The following is a 24,079-nucleotide window of genomic DNA, read 5'->3' as shown; positions in this document are numbered from 1 at the left end:
TCTTAAAATCTCCCATCACCTCTTTAAACACTGCCTATAATTTATGGGACACCTTGTGTATATATGCATGTTTATAAAATTACAATCCAAAACACTGCACTTATACCTACTTATGTTTTTGTTATAAATTAATAGAGTTTTTATAACCAACAGGGCCCTACAGAGTGTTAGTTCAGAAGTATTTTGGGATAGTTTCAATATTGTTCAAGAGAATATAGATATAAAAGAATTCATAAAATCCTGGGGATTCAATTACTGCCCAACTTTAAATATAATTCGAGAGGGCAAAACTGTCAAAGTTAAACAAGTAAGTAATAAATAATTTATATTATAAACTGTTTTGCTAGTAATAGTCCATTCCAGAAAACCACAAGGAGAGATACTAAGAAAAATTGGTTTTTAATTATTAATTAATATTTTTTTAAATTAAAGTTTATGTTGATGATAGAATACATACAGAAATAGAGTTCTTCCCTCAGTTTTTCTCTATTAATAATCTTGAATGTATATTCAATACATGAATATAAAATATCAAACCTTTAACATTGGCATGATTAAATACGTTATTTCAACTTATTTGTGTTATATTGTGACCGCGTGAATTATTGACCATGTGAATTAGAAGGAGTTGGTCAAATTTCGACCAACAATGCAGGTCTTCATCAGGATATTTGTGATGTGTGGTGGTGTAGTAGTTAATGAGTATCCTATGGAAGGGTTACCTCCACCCATCACAATATTCCTGATGAAGTCCTGCTTTGTAAGTTGCAATGTTGGTAATCAATACCATTGACTTGGCAGTAAGATTTCAAGCTAACAGCCCTGATGAAGGCTAGAAATTCTGGCCGAAACATTGGCACGATTAAATAAGTTACTTCAACTTATTTGTGTTTTATTTTGACCACATCCCCCAACTATCTTCTCCTCGTATAATTCAACTATCTCTCATGATTATGATTGGCAATCAATAATTAGATAAAAATTATTTTCGTTTTTGTTAACCACATCCCTGACCATCTCCTTACAACTCAAAAAGTTTTATATCTTTTGCACCTTTTTTTACCACTTTACTGGATGAAATCACAATATTTATGATTATTGATGTAACAAAATCAATTTTAAATTTTAGGCTCTACATTCTGGTTCATATAATGACTACAGTTCATCATGGATACCTATTAATTACTGGACTGGAAACGATTTACATTTTGATCAAACTATCACCCATTGGATGAAAAAACGACGGAGTATTCAGATAAAGTTTAATTTTGATGATACATGGATTATCTTCAACCCTCAGTATTCAGGTTTATTTTATCATTACATAGTGACCTCATTAATTAACACAGTTTTTATTTCTGTATCAGCCTTGAAATATTGAAGGAAGAAAAAATAATAAAGGAGAATATAGTTTATTATTAGATATAGCGATCAATCAAGATTTTTAAAAGGTTTATTATTAGATTTAGGAAGCTAAGATGAGATGTATCTTTTACTCACATGACAGTGCTGCTACAAATCAGCAATCTGGTTCAACATATTATCGGGTCAATCCCGATCTAAATCAGCTTATTTTTTTATTTATTTTTTTTTTTAGAAACTTTCCCTTTAAATTGAAGTCTGTTTTTCAACTCTCATAAGAAAAGGGATTGCAGCAAGTTGCTAATAGAATGGCATGTTTATAAATAATAAATACAACATGAAAGCCTCCAGAATCTGTCTTCTCCAGCAACTGCAACCAAGTAGATAAAAAGAAACTATCTAGCTGTACAGGAACGAGATGCATAAAACTCAGTGCATAAAACATGCATTTATTTATTATTATGACAATATGAAAAGTTCTAATTTAATAAGAGTACATATGAATGCAACAAATAACCAATAAAAATATAAGGCGAAACTGGAACAAACTGATAAAAACATATGTAAAAAGTAACTAAATGTAAATAAAAATTGAACACATACATAAATTTAAAAAAAAAATTAAATCTGTATTGCTACAACCCATGAAAGGTCAGGGGTGCAGTGCTATATAGGAAGTACTGTTACTAGACCAACAGTTTTGCAAGGAAGTGATTTGGTCAGAATCATGCTTGACTGCCAGAGTGATGCCCATGTCGTCTGTAGCTCAGGGAGTTGAGGTGCAGGTCTTTGCAGCCTGGGAACTGCAGCGATGCCCGTTCGAATCTGGCCTGGGGTGTCAACTTTTATTTCTGTGGTAGGCCCAAGAGATGAAAAAAAGATGCTTAATCAGACACATGCATAAATTAACTAACTTAATTTAAAACATAAAAGTCATTTAAAGCATAAAAATAATGTAAAACATACATAAAACTCAATAATTCAAGAGACATCATATAGTGTATATATATCCTCTTTTTTGAAAAATAGTTATTATTTATATATAAATAGTTTTAGTTATGTTTTATTTCATGTATTGACATTTAATATTGTTCCTTTGTTTTATTAAACCAAAAGCAAGCAAGCTAACCAATTTATTTGACTAAAATTTGAATATTACAATGTATTTATAAACATTCTATTGACTTAAATTTGAATATTACAATGTATTTATAAATATTTAAAAAATCTGCAAATAATTTTAAAAATTAGTTTCTATTTAAAAAAAGAAACACATTTCTGGCAGTCCTAGAACTCTTACTAATTAACCCAATTTACTCTTACTAAACTCCCAATAAACTCTTACTAATTAACCAAACCCAACTCTGGGTATCCACTCAGTTTAGATGAAACTTTTCGCCTAACTCTGATAAAGGCCTGAAATTCAGGTCAAAACATCAGCACAATCAAATAAGTTTGGTTTATTTGTGTATTTATACTGACTGCACTCCCCTCCCCCTTATTTTATTTAATTAATGGGTTAATTAATAAGAGTTCTAGGACTGCCAGAAATGTGTTTCTATGTTCAGGATGATAAAAGCTAATTTTTAAAATTTTTTGCAGACATATCTATTTTTGGGCTGGGTTTTATACATCAGGCTCCTGTACCAACTACTGCTGCTGCTGTTGCTACTACTGTAAGTAGCAAGAGGAGGGAGGGGTGGATGCAGCAGAAAATGAAACTTACACCAGACTTTCATTAGGGCTATAAGCTACTGTGAGAATGTTATTTAAAAAGAATAATTAAGAAAATATTGTGAAAGAACAAACATAAACTGAAATTACACTAATATCTACATGATGTAACCCAAAACGAACTCAATCGAATTTGCCTAAATAGAAGCTGAAAAGAAAAAAAATGCAGCAAGCAATAGTTTACAGTTTGCAGTAATAAAGTTATTTTTAAAAAAAGTACTCATGGCAGTCTTGGAACTGGCTGATAGAAGTGAAACTTCTGAAAATGAAATAATTTATTAAAAGTTTATACATAATGATTATGTGTCCTCTCTTATACCTTAAGAAATATTAGTTCCATTATAATAATTAAAATAGAATAGCCATTTCTTAAGTCAATTCTAGCAGGAAATGTTTTTATATTGTGTTATATTACATAGCAGATTATAACACTGCAGGAGCTCACTCAATAGAAGCGGCGTTGCTGGGATTGTTAAGCTTCTTGTCTCCTGTTACAATGTAAACATTTTCCTGCTGGAATTGACCAGTGTTGCCCTCCCCACCACTTCTGCTTCATCTGGTATCACAAAATCAATTTTCTTCAATATTTTTTTTTTTTGAAGTGTAATGTTGATAACTTCTGCTTCATCTGGTATCACAAAATCAATTTTCTTCAATATTTTTTTTTTTTTGAAGTGTAATGTTGATAAAGGAGTTTTATTTTTAAAAAATAATTAAATTTACTTATATTGAGTATACAATGTTCAAGACCCATTTTTTAAAATGGAGTTTTGAGAATGAAACTTAGTAGATCTTAGTTATGATGAAGAAAGTTACTTTTAGTAGTGTAGTCTACTTGGTACTCTTCCAGTTCTCCAGTGCACTGAATTCTGGAATTTATAATGTAAGTAATTTACATCAAGAATTCTCATTGGAAATAAAATTTTGAAAATTTTTTTACATCAGCTATTTTTTAAGTTCTAACATAACCTAAAGGTCTAAGTTGCTAAAAAATTGTTTATGGTTTTTGACAATTTGCTCTCTAACATAATATGATGACAGATTCTTACATGAAATTGAATGCTCAAACAATTTTTTTATTTAATTTTTTTGTTCTTTAATGGTTTCCTGTTTTTCAATTTTTCAATTTTAAAACTGAATTTTATCTGTGAATCTTCATTTAAAATAATTCCATCGGAAATGATAGAGTTAAGTGTGCTGGAGAAGAACTGGGAAGAACTTACCTAGTTGACATAACAAACAAAAGAAAGTTCATCCACTATTACTGAGACCTACCAATTTTCTTGTACATTCAGGATATCCTGTTAATGTTAAGCAATATTTAAGGAGGTGAGAGCAAAAACAGCAAAAATGTTCACATAGTCCATGATCCAATTCTCTACTGGAAAGAAAAACATTAATATTTTGTGTAAGCAAGTCACCTTTGCTTGATGAATAGCAAGCAATAATTGAAAATGTAATTAAGCTAGGTAGTTCTAAATTTCCAAATAGTTAATTACATAAATTTTATTCAATAACAAGTAGAATTTGTCTTTGATTTTTTTTTTAAACAATATTTGAAGGTGGCTTTCAAGCAGATAAATAAAACCAATTTATTCATCATAAAATCATGATTTATTATCCTCATTTTTTTTTTTATCTTCCTGCTACTGGACTATTGATTCTCTACGTTTAGGAAAACTTACTTTTTAACATTTTTCAAATAAATGTTAATTTAGTTATGTATCCCTAAATAAGCTAATATTCACCTCTAGTTTTTTTTTTAAAGATCATTATAGTATGTTTATTATTTTGTGTCAATTTTTAAATATTATTTTTGAAAAAAGAATTATCTATTATACCCACATTAGACTTTTTATTTTACATATTTTGTATAAATAAAACGTTTATTTTGGTTATTATCACTTTCGCTAAAAAAAATAGGTACTTTAGGTGGAATTTTGGAAACAAAAAATACAGAGATTTGAGAACCTACTTCAAACTGCAAATATTGTGGCAACATATTTCTCAAAGAGGTTATTCTTACACAAAATTGAATTCTCAAACAATTTTGTTATCTAATTTTTTTGTTCCAATATTCAAAATAGCTTATAAACTATATTTAGAGAGGAAAATTTTTCAAAAGTTTCAGGGAATATTCCCCTGAACCACTCGTTAAACTGGAAAATCCAGTCAAAATTGTTGGAAAATTTTATATTTTGCTAAAAACTTGGAGCAACTTTCCTCATTACACTACCTATTGACCTGAACTGATAGGAAACAGAAGAGAGACTGGTTAGAACAGCTTGTAATATAACTTATAGGATCATAAGTAGACAAACCCATCCAACTTGTATTTCTTATGCCATTTTTCAATTTCAGGGGCTTTTTAAGTATTGCTTGATTAACTATCTTTAAGTCTCCTCTTCCTGTTTAAGCTAATATTTCAAAAGTGATATAGGACCGTCACTTCCCGGAGGTCTTAGCGGGGCGGGTCCGGCGGGGAAAGATTGCCTTTTTTGTGTTTGTTATGATCTCTTGTGAGATTGAGACATGTCATAGATCGACCAACCTACTCGCTATAATTGTTATAATATAACCATGAATGGTAAGCCTTAAAGGTGACCACACTCAATTACTCCATCCGGTACTGTCACTCCATTATTCTAAAGTATATGGGTAAAATGGTGTGGATAAATTGGATTATTTGGATATCTAGTCAGTTCAATATTCGTTAGTTTGGTCCATCAAGCCAGCTAATGATGTGTGAGTGACACCAAGTCAATCACTTATGTTGAACCATGGTCCAAAATCTCAGGTCACTTGGGATCTCTCTATTGTTATTGTCATAAATGCCTACATTAAAATTTGTAAATTCATCATTAATAAAACAATGGCATGATGTTTTGCCATTTAACAATTCAAAAGTAACTTTAACTGTAGCTAGGTGGCTCAATGTTTGAACTTTTGTTCAACACGAATGATCGGTTTGGTGCCGCTCTACATGGTTTTTCCGGGAAAATATTGTGGTGGTATAGAGGAGCCTATGGTTTTAAAATGGAAATACAAGAGGAAGGTAACACAGTCACTTTAATGTGGACAAGATACAACAGAAGGTATAGAGGACATTGGTTTTCCAGGAGAGAGTTTGGTCTGAGGTTATTACAAGGTTTTGGATAATTATATTGCATTTTATGAGATTATTATTCAGGAGCAGGGTTAGGTGTATGGTTTTAAGAAGGTAGTTGGAACCTGTTACAATTGCCTCAGTTTTCTCTGCATTCACCCATTGTCTAATTCTATTCGAGTTATCTCAGAGTTTTTTGTGGCTATTAGTATGTGGGATAGGAAAGTCTATTTAGATATTTTCCATGTAAATATGATATTAGAAGTGATGGATGGAGAAGGAAAGATAATTAATGTAGTAGCAAATAGGGTAGGAAACTGACAAAGTGAGAAGGACACCACATATTGTGGACCAATTGTGTCGTGGATTAAAGTTGACATAGAATCACTACATACTGTGAACGATCAGTAAAGATTTGAACAAGCTCCCAACAATGTTGAAAAACGAAAATTTTGTAGTTTGGTAAGGAGGTTAACTTCTTTATGTCAATTCTTTGTAGAAATCTAGAAGGATGAGGATTGTTAGTTTTTGGTATTCAATAGCATAGGAGAACAGATTGCATTGAACAGCCTGGTTGAGAGCCGGATTGGAGAGGGTTAATGAGGGAACATTCTCTGTAGTTTGAATGTTGATTTTAAGTGAGAGCATTCCAATGGTTTGAAAGTTAAAAAGGAAAGAAACCGAACAAAAGCTATGTTGTAAGGAAGAATTTGAAATTGTATTTAATAGATGAAATAAAACAGTTTATGGAAGGGAGTATGAAGTTTAGTAAAGAAAAATTGTAGATATGATTTGATGTAGTAGTTTAGAATGACGGTTGGTAGTTCATCGTAATATGTTGGTAAAAAAGAAGTTTTCTAGGGCGAAGATAATGTGGATATAGTAATCTAATCATTTCCAAGATTAAATGTAATAATTTAAATAATTTTTCATTTAAATTATTTTTGTAACTTTTGTAGGATTAGTTCGTATCAACTATTCAACAAGACTTTGGAAACTGATTATAAGTGGATTGAGAAAGGGAACTACAGAAATTCCAAGTTTAGTAAAAGCACAACTGTTGGATGATGCTTTTGCACTGGCATCAGAGGGTTCCCTTGACTACAGTATCCCAATGACTTTGGCATTGTTAGTATTGTAAGATATAATACAAAGTTATTTTAGTTTCACAATAATGATTATAGAACTTTGCACCTATTACATCTGTCATCAAATCAAAGAGAAAATGGATTAGACACTATGTGGTAGACTGTAACCAGAGAGTTACTAGTGAAAATTGATGAGTCTGCCAAGTGTAGGTAGGAGGAATAAAAAATGGTGGCTGTTTTAAAACGATAAAAATAATTAAATTTTTATTTGGAGCTCTATATCTTTACAACTACCAACAACAATAGAAAATCTAAGAGAGCATCATTTAAAGTAGAGTAAATTTGCTAAAATATGAGCCCTAATAGAGCTATTTACGTTCAATGGTTCTCAAGATATAGCTTTTAAAAAGCAACATTTCATAAAATAATAGGAGGTAGTCCTATGAATCCTTTTCAAAATTCTCAAAGCTCCCTTTTTCACAATAAATAAATAAACAACTTTAGAAACATAAAATATAATGTTTGAAAACTTTTTTCTAATTTAATTTTGATTCATGCTAAAAATATTGAATTGTTAATATTAGGTATCTGAAGAATGAAGAAGAATACACACCTTGGTTTGTAGCACTGAAACACTTGTCCAACTTGGCAGAAGTTTTAATAAACTATCCAGAATGGCAAATATTCCAGGTATTCTTACAATAAATATATTTTTCTCCATATTACTAGAATGCTTGTACACTTATTGATTAAATATATCCTTTCTTATTATTAACAGCAATATATGACAGGAATAATGTCCGACATCACCCCGAAGCTTCAAATTAAAAAGTAAATCATTTTATATAGATTATTTTCACCAAGTTTTAAGGTTACTTATTGTCTCATTTAACAGTAGACACAGAAAAGTAGAGAAGGAAATACAAGGACAGCTGAGAAAGATCTTGATGGGATGGTCTTGTATGAATGGCTTGCCCGATGGATGTGATAAGTAAGGAGAATTTACAGATTATAGATTTCTAAACTAAGTATGATACACATGTCGTGATCTTAATTCCAAAACCTCTTAACTACAAGGTAAAACCTATGTAATTAGGGGATTTTGGAATTAGTGTCCCAATATATTTCTTTTCAAATCTAATGAAAATTTAAAATCAACTGATACACTGAAATTCACTTGGATCGCTCGAACCATTGTTTGCACAGCATCCTGTTAAATGATCTGTTGAGGTATGTGTTTAGTTCAGGCACCAATTTATGAGGTGTATTGTACAAGTATCAGAATGCATTAAACCAGTAAGTCCCAAAGTGTGTGCCACGGTGCCGTCATAAGGACGCTGCAAAATATTCAATTATACAATTTTCTTGGAATTTCCAACTCTCAAATTTTTGCGCCAACAATTGCGTATGCTGAAGAAATTCCAAGAATTCAGCAACTTTCGAATATTTCTGACCAGTTTGTAGCCTCAAATGAAATTAATTTGTCTTGAAATATAAAATCTATTTTAATTGATCACCTATTAGAGCTTATAAAAAAGTTCGAAAAATACTTTGAAGCAGATAATGATAAATTTACATGGATTCAATAACCATTTAGAGCTAAGGCCTCATCAAAATTTACTTCTTTATTGCCTTGTCTTGTGATAATACTTTAAAGTTAAAATTTGGTAGCATGGAACTTTCTGATTTTTGGATATCAGTAAAAGAGGAATATCCACTGCTTAATGGTAAAACTCTACGAATAGTAATTCCATTTCCAACATCCTATTTCTGCGAAGCTGGGTTTTTAGCAATCGTTGTAATAAAAAGTAAATATTGCTTGAAAATTAATGTTGAACAAAAAATGAGGTTTGCCATATCCAATTTTATTCCGAGATTTGAGAAGTTATGTAGAGAATATCAAGCCCATCCATCCCATTAATAATTTGAATAATGTTAATCATCAATAGGAGGTTCACTAAATTGTTTGTGAATTTAAAATTTGTGTTAAACTTATTTTTCAAATAACCTAACCCCATGGTGGTTGTCCAGTCTCAATAAATATATTACCAAGAAAGTTGAAATTAGATATTTTATATTATCCCAAGGGAAATAATAAGTATCTGTTTTTAATTTTTCGTAGTTAAATAGGTAATCTCTTTTAAAAAGGAAAGTTTTCCAATTTTTCAAGAAATCAAAAAATTTAGAATAAAATCTGATGTATTAAGGGCGCCGCAGAAAAAATCTGATTATTTGGGGAGCTGCAAACTGAAAAAGATTGGGAACCTCTTTCTTAAACAATGCCTAGTCAATTGGACATCGATTGACAGGAAGACTGTGTGGTGAAGAACAAGTAGTCTAGTTGGAGGAGCAAGTTTTAAGGGTATTTGCCTAAGATATAAGTTTCTATCAACGGGTATTTGCTCTTGCTACAAGTATTAAGGAAGCAGGAGACTCAAAGATTTTGAGAGACAATCCTGTTTAAAGTTTTTTTTTTCAATCCTTCTAAACCAGAAATAGATATGAATGAGTAAATGCATTATGTGAAGGAGAAACATAACTCAAATTGAGTACTACCTTTTTGTACCATGGGTGCTTGAAGATCTTAGTGAAAGACATCTTATTTTTATTCGTATTATATTATTCTGCTTAGCATGTTCTGTTGAAACTGTGACTGTATTATTTGGAGGTGAGGGCCTCCATTTTTTTTTTTTTTTTTTTTTCCCTGAGCCCTCTAAAACAGAAAAAAAAACAATAAATTATTGAGTGCTTTATTATGGGAAAAAAAATAAATCGTGTTGAGTATTACCTTTTGCTACCTTTGGTATTTTAAGTTAACCAGTAATATTTATCTATTAATTGTGAAATGTCCATTCTGTTTGGTCCTATTACAAAGGAAAGAATCTGGAGGTGAGGGGCCTCCATGAGATGACAATCTGTTTAAGTTTTTTTTTTTGTACCCTCCTGAAAAAGAATTTAAATTAGTAAGTGATACGTACATATAGTGTAGTATGCTATATGTACAGCTGGGTATGAAGGATACCTTGCATTGCCTTTTGGCATTATAAGGTTAGGTGAAGGGTCCAGTGAAGGTGGTAAACATATTTGGCTTACTCCAGTAGATTATTGGAACTGGGAGAGGCCGATCAGCTTTTTTTTTTTTTTTTTTTTTTTCGATCCCTCTAAAACAGAAAAAAACAGGTAATTAGTGAATGCTTTACCTGGTTAACTTTTATTGGTTAACTGTAATGTTTATTTATTACTTGTGAAGTATCCATTCTAAATGGTACTATTTTTAAAATCCGGAGGTGAGGGGCTTCGTGTTGATTTGCATAGAAGATAGAGAAAATAAAAACATTAATTATTAAAGACAATAGATAATGGTAAAATAATAAGAAAAACAGACAGAAGTCGAAAAGAAGTGTGGAGGAGAGGGAGGGGGTCCATCAGAAGATGGAGTTATAAGGTGATGTTGACATGGGTTTTTGGAACCTTTCCTGCCCTGCCACCTCGCAGGAATGGGGGTGGAGTGATAAACTGGAATACTGGATTGAAGGAAGCAGGAAGACTGTCAAAGAATTTAATGTGTCTCTGTGTGATGTGTTGTTGTACAGTTTCTAGCTGTAGTTCATTATGAATGTGCGTCATGTTACGTCTTTCCAGAGATGTCCTTCAGCATATCTTCTGTGGTGTGCTGTTTTGGTATTATTGTAGTGATTTCAGGGCTGTTGGGTAATGTTGTAGTGGTGCGCTGTGTTGGAGTGATGGTTATAGTATAACTTTGTAGATGAGTAATTTGAGTCTGAGTGACAGCTCTGGTGGCCGTTCCGCTAGTGGAATCTATCTATTTAAGTAGAGATAAATCAATCTGAAATAGAGTTAAAGTTATCTAATCCATTATTAGTGTGCTAACTCCCTGTCTCCTTTGAAGTGGCCAACAGTATTCATTCAGTATATTAACTACCAAGAGCCTAAAAGTTGGCATGAAGCTCAACCTGTTAACAACTAGTTAAAAGTGGATGGTAACATTAAAATATATAAACAAATAATGAACATGAGATGATTGTTTCTTGGATCGTAGTTGACGCATTAGCTGCTAGGTAGCAGTATCAGGATGCACTGATGTTCTTGAAGACCATTAGGAGTTCTCTCTGGAGGACAGTGCTGAAAGCCTTTGGAGTTCTCCAGGTCTGTGATAGATAGCGCTGTAACAGTATAGATCTCGTAGTTAGCACTCTTTAGCATCTTATTTTTTTTAGTAATTATTTCATGTTTAATGATAAATATATTATTCCTGAAATGAATGTTTTATCAAATAATTTTTCTTGAATTTATAATTTTGACAAGAAGTTAATTTGAGTTTTTTTAAAACAGTCAAAAGTGAGATCATGATGGCAGATTTCATATGTGGTTTCAAATAGTGGGAAAGTCAAGTTTTCATTCTGTGGGGTTGCCACAAAATAAAAGCCAACCCACCCAGCCTAGAATCAAACTAGTGATATTGCAAATGAACTTATGATTGTAAAGAACTTTGGTTTTCACCTCAATATTTTGTAATAAATTTGGATTAATTAAAAAATAAAATCATACACATAACCCAATACCATAGTTTCTGATAGGTCCTGCTTCTATAGATTCATAGATATTTTAATAATTTCCTAAAATTTTGAACATGCGTTAGTTGGGCATAAACGGTACTGAGCAAAAGCCCATAAGGTCTCTGGCTGTCAGCCAAGAATCTATTTCCAAAGACTAAAATGGTGGAGATTACATGCTGCCATATGGATATTTCCTTCCCATAGAGCATTAAACCACAGTTCAGCCAGTCCCAACTCGGATTGGAGTATTTCCTCTAACTGGCTTAGTATTAACTTGAAGTTAAGTAACCCAGCACTCCTACCCCTTAAGGCAACTTGTCAGAGTGGTGTTAAAGGCTTTGTAAAAAGGGCCTTCAATAACCAAAATTTTACCTTATATAACATACTTCAGTTTCAAAGAAATTTCCATCGTCAAGAACAAAATTTCCATATCACAAAAATACATAATTTTTTCGGCCAAGACAGGAATCTTGGATAGGAAAAATCTCTAATAGGATTAGAGTCCTATACTGCCTAACCATGGTTGGGGGTCTAAGTTTTTTATTTTGCAGGACCGCCACTCAATGAAAAAGTCAACACCCCAGGCCGAATTCGAATCGGCACCGCCAATAGACATCAAATTGGTAAGACTCTTAACCACTGATCTGTGGGCGGCTCACAAAAATAAATGATAAAATTTGCTATGTTTTTTAATTTCTTTCTATGATTCACTAAAATTATTTTTGATCTGTAATAGGTTGGTCAACAGAAAAACAATCCTTTATCTTCTTTGATCGCATTGATCATTCTGAAAATCTTTCAGAAAGTTAACCATTTATATTATTATGACTAATACAAATTATTTCAGGTGGACTCTTCAACAATTTCTTAAGTGGAAGGATGACCCTTCATACTTTTTAAAAAGCATGTAAGGTTTTATCTTTTTATATGTACTTATTATTTTTACCGTTTCACTTACCGAATTAACCGTTTCACTTTTTGAATTATACGTTTTTAGAGTACCTACAGAATTAAAAAGTATTATCTACTGCACGGGAGCAAAATTGTATGATGATGAAGTGGTAGAATACATGTATAGTTTTTCAAAAACTCACATGTTTACTTCAGGGGAATCATTAAGACTTTTAAGAGGAGTGACATGTACAAGTAAAATAATGTCATTTATGGAGTAAGTTTAAGCTTAACTTACTAATATTGTGCTATACTAATATTATAGTTTGTAAAGATCCATGAGAAGAAATTTAAAGAAACTTTTGAGACTTTGGTAATTGCTATGCTATTATGTGACTTACATGAATACAACATTGGAAAATTTAGTAAAACACAATGTAGGTCATTTTAGCTGGTATTGTATTGGAAATAAAATAACAAAATTAAATTTAAAATATTTATTTTAATAAAAGTAGTTTCAACTAAGATATTGTACTACCATTTTAGCCAAATACCTTGTTATTTATGTATTGTTTTTGTCATATTTTTTTTTTTTATTATTTCTACATTAATTTATGATGTTTCAGGATATTGAATGAAATATTCGATACCAATAATCCAGAGTTTTCATTTCTGAGGCTAAGAGAATTTGTTTTGTCCCTAAAGCAGTCACCTCTTAATTCATTATTAAGCTATCGATACATAAAGTACCATTGGAAAACATTATATGAACAGTAAGGGCGAGAGTATTACAAAAATTACTTAAAATTCTAGAACTAAATTTACTTTGACTTAACTATTAATTGCATATAATACAATTACAGTTGTTTATATCATGATATATATTGCGATTACCATTTATATATCTATAATTGTAATTTTATGTCTTTAATTTAAAACCTGTTGTTAATTTTAAAAATCAGGAGCATAAGTTTCATCTGGGTTAAACTTAGATTATTCATGGCTGTTTTATAAACATAACCAGTTTCATATGATTAACATGGAAGATGTATTTAGATTAAGAAAAAAAACCTGATTGAAAGAAAGCATCTTCAGTTTAATAGTTTTATAATGACAAAGTTTTTTTGTTTACTAATCTGGCATGTTTTAAGGAAAGTACTTCTGCTGCAAACAATATTTTAGTTCTTTTTTCCTGTGGTTTTCTCCAAATATTCCATAGATGGTATTAGATGGTAGGGAGTCCCTAGATGGTATTAATCGCTGAGAACGAAAACAAAATTAAAAGTAAAAAGTAAAAAAAATGGGAAAGAGATTGTAGCAAAAAATAGATAAATAAAATTAAATTCATTGACAATACAGAGAGCAATAGAAATAGTTTTAAGATTATTAACCCTATGAGATAGAAAATAACCACTATATAACAAATAAAATATCTTTTATTCATTGGTTGTTATCATATTTTTTGTTCTTAGTTCTGACAAAGGCTAGAAATTCTGGCTGAAACTTTGGAGCTAATAAATAAGTTCTCCTCATAGAAAATTTTTTTTTTTTTTTAAATAACCCCAATTTTAAAGTATAATTTACTATAATTTCTTGATCTATCTCTTTTAGTATACTTTTTTTTACCTTTTTAGACTTTACAAGCAAATAACAATATATATCATATTAACAAATATATATCAATATTTATGAATATCCTTACATTGTCTGAGGCTATTCATTATCAAGGTCAAGGATAATGTCTGTTGTAATAGCAGCTTCAGTCTCTTTACTCACAGGAGGGACTGCTCTACTGTTGAGGTTGGAGATTATTTAGGATTTAAACTGCAGAATCCAAATCTCTTCCATTGACAAGTACAACAGTCAAGGGAGCACTGCCTTCCAACTCTCAGCTCTTGTTGGAGATGCAATTTTTCAGGACAACGGTTTAGCACAGGCCTTCAGCCTATTAAAGAATTTGGCTTGCCCTTAACCTATGAACTCAGGATCAGAGAATGGTTGAAGCTTATCATGGATGGCTCTGTTCTTGGCCATCAGAAGTGTAGTGCCTCTGACTGTGCATTGAATAACAGATATCTAGTACCTCGGTAGCCTGTTAAGGGTTGTCTTATTGAGATGCCACAATAACAGTGCACCATAGAGTATAATCATTCAAATAGAAATTTGGATCTGAGCAAAAGTTACTGTGAAGTGAGCTGGTAGTAGAGCTTATGTGTCCTTTTTTTGGCCGGTTTGGACATCAGTGGAGAAGGTGAGTTGCCTATCAATATGTGATCCCCATGTAAAGGTTGTGGTTCATCTTGATGTTCCTCCTCAACACATCTATCACAGCAGCTGATGTTTCCTTAGCAAGAGTGAGGGCCACTCTAGGACACACTGTAGCAGAGTTTGGCATTACCTAGTATTTAGTAATACTAATATTTAGTTAACTAGGTGATGACATCAGGTAGTTTTAATTGCTCGAGGTGAACCGTCCTCCTTTTGTGTGGTTCACTCAAACTTTCTATTGTGACAACGGTGTGTTGTTGAAGAGTAATCACCCTAAATGGGCCCTCATAGCGCAGTACCTCCTTTCCGCGATTAGTCCCTAATTTGCGGTATACGATGGTCCCAATTTTAACTCCTCAAATAATTTTATAAAAAATAACTTTTATTTTTCTATATCTGAGACCGCTTTCCTCAAGTCCTGTGTAATCGCCGTTCGCACCCTAATCCACGCGAGCGCATTAAAGTGCACTTCCGGCATGGTGGTCGCGGAGCTGGGAGTGTTGCGGCTACATTCTCGTTCAACATTTGCTGGATTGGATTTCCTTGGTACTCTAAACCTAAATTTTCAAGATTTAAAACTGCCGATGCGACTACTCCTCGCCCAGTCATATACTTGAATATAAGAGGCAGATAAAGAAGAAGAGAAATAGAGAGAGAAGCAAAAAAATAATGCTAACAAACGTACCGACTTAAAAGGTCAAATTTCCCGGGTTTCGGCACCAGTTAAGCTCCGTCTCAAGTAGAACTTCAAAAAAAAGGGAACAGGACCATGAAATGACTCACACAAGATCAGCTTAAAGACTACTTTATTTCTCCTTTTAATCCTCTATATATACATTTATGCCGTGTTTACGTAGGTCAATAGGTATTAGGGGAGATAACAGGTACCTTTGCACCTTAACTTACATATATATGTATATGTATAAAGGGACCCCGATATGCTTGAAATCCAAAAGTTAAAATTAAGCAGCGCGTTAATGTAATATCGATCATAATCGATTCATTCTCAGCACCCCTGAAATTAGTGATTGACCTGAGAAAACATAAACATGACTATATATCAGATATAAAAAAAGTTAAAATAAATCCTGTTCTTGGATTTTTGTATTATAATATTATTTAGTCTTTCAGTTGAAACTTAATATAGAACTATTCCAGATCATAGCTAATTTAGTTTCAAGAGTTAGATATGAGCCAACAGCTCTAACAACTAACCAGTTAGTTTTTATTTTCCAATGCAACTACAGCTAATTTAGTTTTAGTTTTTAGTTGTTAGTTATGGCTTACTTTTGCCAAACTCTGCACTGTTAGTATAGTTGCACAAAGTCCTCCACATAGGTTGCAATCACTGCTTCTGGCTGCTTGAGTAAGACCATTGCTGCTGAGAAAATGATGAACAGAATTGGCTCCAGCATGGGGCTTTGAGATACATCCCAAGTGGTGGAAACTAGAGTTGGGAATTCCCCATCAACTCATATGAAGAATGATTTTGTGCTTAGATAGCTTCTGATCAGTTTAGAATCTAATGGTCTTTAGTAAATCTAATTTCTCAACAAGAATTTCAATGCAAATTAGTTCTAGTTTGTGTAATTCATCATAGCTTGTGTTCATGTGATGTAAGGTTATAGAGCATCCCATGTTTTTTATTTTCTATAGTACAAATTTCAGTGTCTTGGATGTCCATGTCTGTACTGTTTATGTTCTCTGTTACTTCAGCATGAATGGAAGCATGTTTCCAAAGTTTGATTGATAGTTCATGTACAAAATATCCCTATAGTTCATTTGTTTAAATTTTTTTTTAATTTTGCAAAGGATTGATGGTCCAGATATTTTGAGGTGCTATTTTAATATTCTTGGAAGTACACAGGAGATACAGAAGGCCATAAATCAGTAGAATCATCTTTAATCCATGTGTTTCTCACAGCTTTATCAGCCCTTTCACTGTTTTCAGTGTATATTTGTACTGGTTGTATTATATTGTTTGATCATCTTGTTTATTTTTTATCATGACAGTCTGAAGACTTTTTTGAAGCATATCAAGAGTTTAGATTGGGAATTTTTTTTTACTTTGTAAAAATGATCAATGTGTTACAAATTTTTAATAAACATTTAAAAACTCTATGTACCAAAAACTAACTCAATGTACTTATTCCAGATTTCATGAATCAAATGGTATAATGAGTGCTATCATAGAAGGAACAACCTATGTTTTAAGAACCAAAGAGCATTATTATGAGGTAGTTAAATTTTACTTTTATAGAAATAACATTTGTTTGCATAAGTATTACTCATAAGATTAAATATACAATACAGTTCTACCAAAACAGCAGTAACTGAAAAAGTTAAGGTTATGGTGTGGGTAATACCAATAATCAAAAAAATCCAAATACCGACTAGGTAATTAAGAATGGGTTTGAGGAAAAAAGGTCATCTACTTTATGATTGATAGGATTAGATCCTAGATAGATGTGGATGGGTTCAACAAGTATTTTTATCACTCCGTAGAGAGTTGCAGCTAAACAGATTTTTTAAAAATCAAAATCAAAAGTGTTACCAATGTAAGAAGGTAGGTAAGAATGAGATGTAGGAATAGCAAAGGATAACGGAAAGGGCACCAGTCTCCAGAACTAGTGGATAACCAGCCATAAAGACTTGTGAGATATGAGAAAAGGAAGGTAGTATGATGATAAAGTACTAGTACTGGTTATGATGGGGTAAACAAGTCCGACAAGTGGGCCTATTGGTCCTTTTTGCCAACCCCAAGGAAAACCAATGGAATGGCTTATTTATATAACTTTTATTCCTCTGCATCAAACCTTTTTGACTTTCTATTGAAATTTAAAAGGGATGCCCAATCTATAGACGAAGCCTTATTTTCTACGATTTTATCAGAGCCTAGAAGCCTGTATCTTAGTGACGCATACCAGTCACGATCTGCTATGTAATGTTGGGCAGTTTCCAGGGCCAGTCCACATAAGCGGCAGGTTTCATCACGAACTACTCCATAAATCTTAAGATGTCTTTTAAGTCTGCAGTGTCCTGTAAGAACTATTAGCAATCAGAGTTCATTTCTGTTTAGACCAAGCAGGCACTTAGTTTTAGAAGTAGAGGGTTTAGTTATTAGTATCTTGGCCTATCTTAGCCCTATACATTCCCTCCATTGCTATCTTACATGTCCAATCAAGGACTTCTATTTGCTGATGCCTTTTAGAAATGCCTAGAAATGATTCTGGCCCGATATAATGGTGCTCAGCCCCGTTTCTAGTCAGCTTTCTCATTGCCTGTGATTCCCAGTGTGTCCAGAACCCACACTAGCTTAAACTCGCTAATGAATCTTACCCTTTCACAGCTGGTTTTGGTTAGTTGGAGTTGAATGTCAAAGGAAGTCAGGGATCGAAAGGTACTTAATTTCTGGTAAATAGAATCAACTCTGTCTTTGATGGGTTTACTGAAAGCTTCATTTCAGTGCACCATGTCTGTACTACATTGCATGCAACTTCCATTAGTTCCATGATGGTACACATGAACTTTCCTATAATGAGGATCACTCCATCATCAGCAAATTCCTGAGCAAATAGACACCATAGCAACAGTGAGATGCAACTCCCCTGAGAGGCATCCAGTCATTGCCTGCACCTCTAGTCTGGTGCCATCTTCTGAAACAACAATTATTTTATTATTAAGAGCAAATCTAACTCAACTGACTATCGCATTCGGGGCAGAAATAAGGTCTAATAAGGCTTTACAAACTGCCTCAGGCTTTGTTTTATCAAATGTCACATCGAAATAGAGTCCTAAGGCAGACTTTATATGTTAAGGCCTTTTCAATCCTCCCTACCAAGACGTGCAGGGTAGTCTCAGTAGATTTTCCTTGGAGATATGCATGCTGACTTGCATGAAGAGGACTGATTGGTAGCACCTTGCTTGTAAGGAAAATTGCCACCAACTTCTCCAGGATATTAAATATAGGTCGATAAAATTTAGTGACACTGTAGTCCTCCTTCCCCATCTTAGGAATAAAAGATGTTAATGATTTCCTACATGACTCGGATATATGTCCCAATGCCAGAGAGGCTGTTAGCAAAACCCTAATCCGGGATAGTAGGACATTAAGTCCTTCTTTGAGCATGCATGGGAGAATACCATCTGTACCCTGGGGCCTTACATGGCTTGAGCTCCCCCACAGCCCCCCTAATGGCCCCATCCATAACGATAGATTTCGCTAACGCGAATCCTAACCCCATCTTCTTCATTAGAACCCTCTCTGAGAGAATCCATGATTGAAGGATTGTCTAAGGTTCGGTGCGGACAACCTGAAAAGTGTATCTCCATTAAATGGGACTAGGTTTCCTCCAAACTGGAGGTCCACTTCCCATCTAGTTTCCTTAGTGCACCTAATGGCTGTTGACAGTTACTACCTAGTAGCTTTATTAGTTGGGAGGCTTCCTGTGTGCTTTCTATGTTGCTACAGAACTTGTGCCAGCCATCTTGTTTATGTCTTCTTAATGCTCTTTTGTACTTATTAGAGGCAGTCCAGATATATATTCAAGTCCGCTTCTAGCTTTGTCTTGTAAGCTTTATTATAGCTTTTCTTGTGCCTTTTGTAGTTTAGTCGATTCAGAGCACCATGTGACTTTTTTAATAGACTCTGTTTTCAATGGACAAACCTCCTCATAGACTGATATAACAGTTCTTTCGAGAAGGCTAGATTCCATGTCTAGCTGTGACCTGGAAAGTCTTCCCACCACATCGGGCGAATCACCTTCCAGCCTATCTCTGAATTGATCCCAGTCTGTATTTCTCGGGTTTCTTTTCAATGTGAGTAGATGTTTTTATTTTAAATGAGATCATCCTATGATCAGACAATGTTATGTCTGCGGTGACCCTCTAGTCTTTACAAAGGCTTTAAATGCAGCTTGAGGCAAGTGTTATAATCTAGAACCTTGCCCCTTGCTCTTGTAACAAAGATTGCTTCGCTCTCTCTGTTGAGGATTTCTAAGTCAGTTGAGGCTATAAATTTTAGCAAGGCTTTACCTTGCTCATTGGTGTCTGTGCTTCCCTATAATACCTCTGCCAAGTAAGAGTGGTTACTCTACCTCTCTGGAGTATTGGAGAAGTCTTTCTAGGTATTGATAAGGGGAATCTAGACTATAGGGAACATAAACAGATCCTATTAATAATTTAATCATATTTATAACAATCTTGATGGTTTTGATGTTTTTGTATTCAACTGAGGTAGTGGCAGTACATGTAGTTCCTTAGAGGCCCTACGCTAGCCCTCGGATTGTCTCCACATGGGCTTAGGTGGATAATCCTTCCACCTATATCCCCTAATCCTCTAATAATAGTCCCCCTATAACAATAGGATTCCTGAATTAACATGAGGGTGGATTTAACCCCCAAAAGTAACTTGGCTAATTCGGCAATAGCCGACTTAATATACTGAATATTCATTTGTCTTACCTTGATCATTTGGTTTGGCAGATGAGGAGGAATATAGGGCTAGGAATATAAGGCTAGCACCTATTGGTGCCTGCCCTTCCAGTGATCCTCCTGAGGGGGGTGGCTGCTTCTTGTCGAGTAGACTGACACTTTCCATACCGTTAGTCGAACCAACTCATACCTCAGCTGCCAGTCGTTTGCCAGGCGATCATGTTGCTCGGCACCTTGAAGATTGGTCTCTCATGATTAAGTTACAACTCCCAAAAATATTTGTTCACCAAATAATTTTCTAGAGGTGTTCAGTTAGTTCCTGATAGCGAGATCATGCTCAAATGTATGCTGTTACTCTATTATTTTGATATTTAATGTAATTAGAGAAACAGCAAAAAGTTGAAAATCATAATAAATTATTGTCAGGGAATGTGAGTTATTTAATGTAAGGTATTTCTTTGTTCAGCTATGGAGAGGACTGTATGGAGAGTAATAGTGGCTTGTATTAGGCAGTAAGATAGGGACATGATGGTTGTGCGGGTTGAGGCACAGGTCCCAAGGTGCGCTCGGTTCGATTCCCATATGGGGAAGTTAACATTCATTTTTCGGCTGTCCCGAAGAATGAATCTTGACACTCCCACCTTGGTTAATCAGGTAGCCGTCAGGGGTTGGCTAAAAGGACCACTAGGCCCACTTGCCGGACTTATTCCCCCCACTAAATACCAGTACGAGTAGGCAATAAGATGGTAGAATCGTGGATAAAGATGTTAAATCAAAAAACAAAAAAAAATTAACACAATCCATTACAATTTTCTAGGAGAGCTAAAATTTCATGATTTTTAAGGATAAAAAAAAAATTATTTTTAAATTTTGTTTCTTAAAATAGAGTATTTCCTGAAGACATTAAGACTAGACCCATAACTTTCTGAACCCTTAAAGGGCTCAAAATTTTTGTGTAAACTTTGCAGGTTATGCTTGTTAATTATTATGTCGATGATTTCTGTGCTAATAATATGTTTCATTAGTTCAGTAAGTATAATATCATTTTATTTATTAAAAGGTTAATACAGAAAAATTTTATTAAGTGCTTTATTTACAAATTTCTTTCATAAAATAGTTTTAAAAAAAACCTAAACTAGAACCCCTCCCCCCTTCATATCTTCCCCTGAAAAGTGACATTCTTTCGTCTTTTGATACATGTTTTTTTAGAAATTACTAGCCCTACCCACCCCACTGACTCTTTTTAGTTTATTTGTGATTAATGTAAAGTTATTTATAATTTGTAAAAATGTATTTGTTTCTTTTTGCTTTATTAACATAAGATTATGTCTACAGTTAACAATCTATGTCTAAGTTACAGAAAAAGTTATGACAATAGTATTTAAATTATTATTGGGGCAATGGTAGCTCACCTTTCTACCAACCCAAAGGTTGTGAGTTCGAGCCCCAGTCCTGGCCTGTATTTTTTCAACCATATAATTACATAATACTCACTCACAGCCTCCCCGCAGGTATTTGTGAGGCCCGTTAGCCAATACCAATGGGGTGACTTTCACAAAAATAAGTGTGGGAGTGTTGAACCCACCCTATGAAAACCTTATCAAGAAACTCGCGATAGTACATGGCGCGAGGCCTTGCACCTCCACAGTCTGTTGTGCAAGAAAAAAAAGATTTAAATTATTGAATACATATAAACTTGAACATAATCAGTCAGGTTTGATCCTCAAATATGGTGGCACTCTAACCAATCAGAAACTACTCATTGATGTTTTTGTTATACTGGGTCCTCATGTTATTGTAGATAGGTCCAATTTCTTATTAATCTAATAACAATATCATTATGAATCGAATGGCTGGAGTTAAGAATAAGATAAGCTATTTTTAAGAAAATTAAATTTGTGTGCGAAATACTTCTTTATTTCTCTATAAAGCTATTTATTGAGTTATTCGTCTAATGCCATTATTCTAGCATATTCATCCACAATATCATATAAAGTTAACTATATGAAACACTAAGTAATTTTTTTATGATGGAATTTTTTGAAACTGCTCAACTGAAATATTTACATCATTTACCTAATCATATTCTTGTCCCAAGCCTTTTAATTATAAATATTTTTACTCAGTGAATTACAGAAAAAAAGAGTGAAAAGGATATTAATGACATTTATGATTCTAGTTCTTTATAATATACTACTTACTAAAACCAAAATATGCAATTATTCAATATTTAGTTAAGCAAAACAAACATAAAACTTTACCATATTTGTTTGCAGGTACTTACCATTAGAAAATCTGTTCCAGAAAGTGATTACAACACTCTAGTCAGTATAGATCATGCAATTGATCGAATAATTGACAATATTAACTGGGATACAAGAAATCTACATAAATTTCGAAAATGGCTCAAATTTTATAATAGCACTCCCATCTAGTTATCTTCTGTGAAACATAAGTAATTAGTCACATTGAATTTAACCTCCCTTTGACTTTTAGTAATTAAGTTGAAAATAAAAATTCAAATTTTTAGAAATTGTTGTTGTTGTTGATTGTTGCTTAAAGGCGTTTTTAGAAATTGGTATGCATACAAATTTAATATTTTTGTAATATCCAGAATAAAATCTTGAAAACTCTAATGTAACAGGAGGTAGTAAGTTTTGTTGCATATTGTCAGTTAAAAGGATGGAACCACTAGTCAAATTTTTCAGAGGTGAAAATCATGTAAAAAATTGAAACTGTTGTACTATCAAGCAACAATCATTAATAATTAATTATCATGTATAAAATTTGTGAAAAAATAATTCTAAATCTGACCTTTCTGTACTTACATGGTCTCATACTTTTCCAATGATATATTCATTTATAATTATATTAATTTTCAAAATGTGACAAAAGTTTTGGTATTTAGAGGTGATAATTGTTTATTTTCATATCTTAAATTTTTTATATCATATAAATTATATAATGACAATCCTAAAAAAAACAAAAAAAAACTTGTACTTATAAAATAAAATGTTCGCTTACACATACAATAAATAAAAATATTTGTTTATATTTCCGCTGCACAATTTTCTTACTTCAGTACAAATCATTTCATATAGAATAGAGATCGGCCAATGATTGGTCTCCTTTATACAAAAACAAGTTTTTCAGCAGTTTCCCGCTGGATGTCAGAGCAGGTACACAGGCTTAGGCCAAAATTCATAAAGAAAATGAAATAAAAAAAAATAAATAAATAAAATTGTCTCACTCGTCAAAGATCTATTTGTGGCATAGCATACAAATGGCTGAAAATACATTTTTTGAACCCAGGTCTGAAACACAGATCCATTGAAAATCTGACCTGATGACAATACTTTCTAAACCTAGAAGTGGAAGGAAACAAATAATAAACTTAATAAAAGACTCTATATCAATAGCTTATAGCTTGCTAAAAAAATATGTAATTTTTTAAAACCTAACTCGACAAAAATTGATTTGTGAATTTTAATTTTAGTATACTCGAAAAATTAAAACGGATAGATTTTTCTTAAATACTCAAAACAACTTATAAGAACAAAAATAATGCAGATAAAAAAATAAAAATAAATGGAAGTTAAAAGCATAAACAAATTGTTAGT

At 32.9% G+C, this 24,079-nt stretch overlaps 1 protein-coding gene across 1 annotated transcript; it reads left to right on the top strand.

Annotated features, from left to right (window-relative positions):
* The first annotated feature begins 76 nt into the window (after positions 1-76).
* Positions 77-23,458, top strand: LOC106684060 (thyrotropin-releasing hormone-degrading ectoenzyme). The gene is made up of 11 exons (XM_014425905.3): positions 77-307; positions 1,130-1,307; positions 7,162-7,330; positions 7,875-7,980; positions 8,069-8,121; positions 8,186-8,281; positions 12,715-12,774; positions 12,865-13,035; positions 13,385-13,531; positions 17,182-17,263; positions 22,736-23,458. Exons 2-11 carry the CDS (start codon positions 1,232-1,234, stop codon positions 22,892-22,894), a joined length of 1,119 nt encoding a protein of 372 aa, XP_014281391.2. The 5' UTR covers positions 77-307; positions 1,130-1,231; the 3' UTR covers positions 22,895-23,458.
* The last annotated feature ends 621 nt before the right edge of the window (positions 23,459-24,079 follow it).

The sequence above is a fragment of the Halyomorpha halys genome, unplaced genomic scaffold, assembly GCF_000696795.3.
Source record: "Halyomorpha halys isolate HHAL.00 unplaced genomic scaffold, Hhal_1.1 Scaffold541.1, whole genome shotgun sequence".
NCBI classification, from domain to species: domain Eukaryota; kingdom Metazoa; phylum Arthropoda; class Insecta; order Hemiptera; family Pentatomidae; genus Halyomorpha; species Halyomorpha halys.
Note: the sequence above shows the minus strand (reverse complement) of the source record. Positions and strands in the feature narration are given on the sequence as shown.

Coding starts and splice junctions, on each gene's coding strand:
- LOC106684060 (XM_014425905.3), top strand. CDS start 1,232: ATGAAAAAACGACGGAGTATTCAGATAAAGTTTAATTTTGATGATACA. Junction 8,122..8,185: donor CCGAAGCTTCAAATTAAAAA/GTAAATCATTTT, acceptor CTCATTTAACAG/TAGACACAGAAAAGTAGAGA. Junction 13,036..13,384: donor AAAATAATGTCATTTATGGA/GTAAGTTTAAGC, acceptor ATGATGTTTCAG/GATATTGAATGAAATATTCG.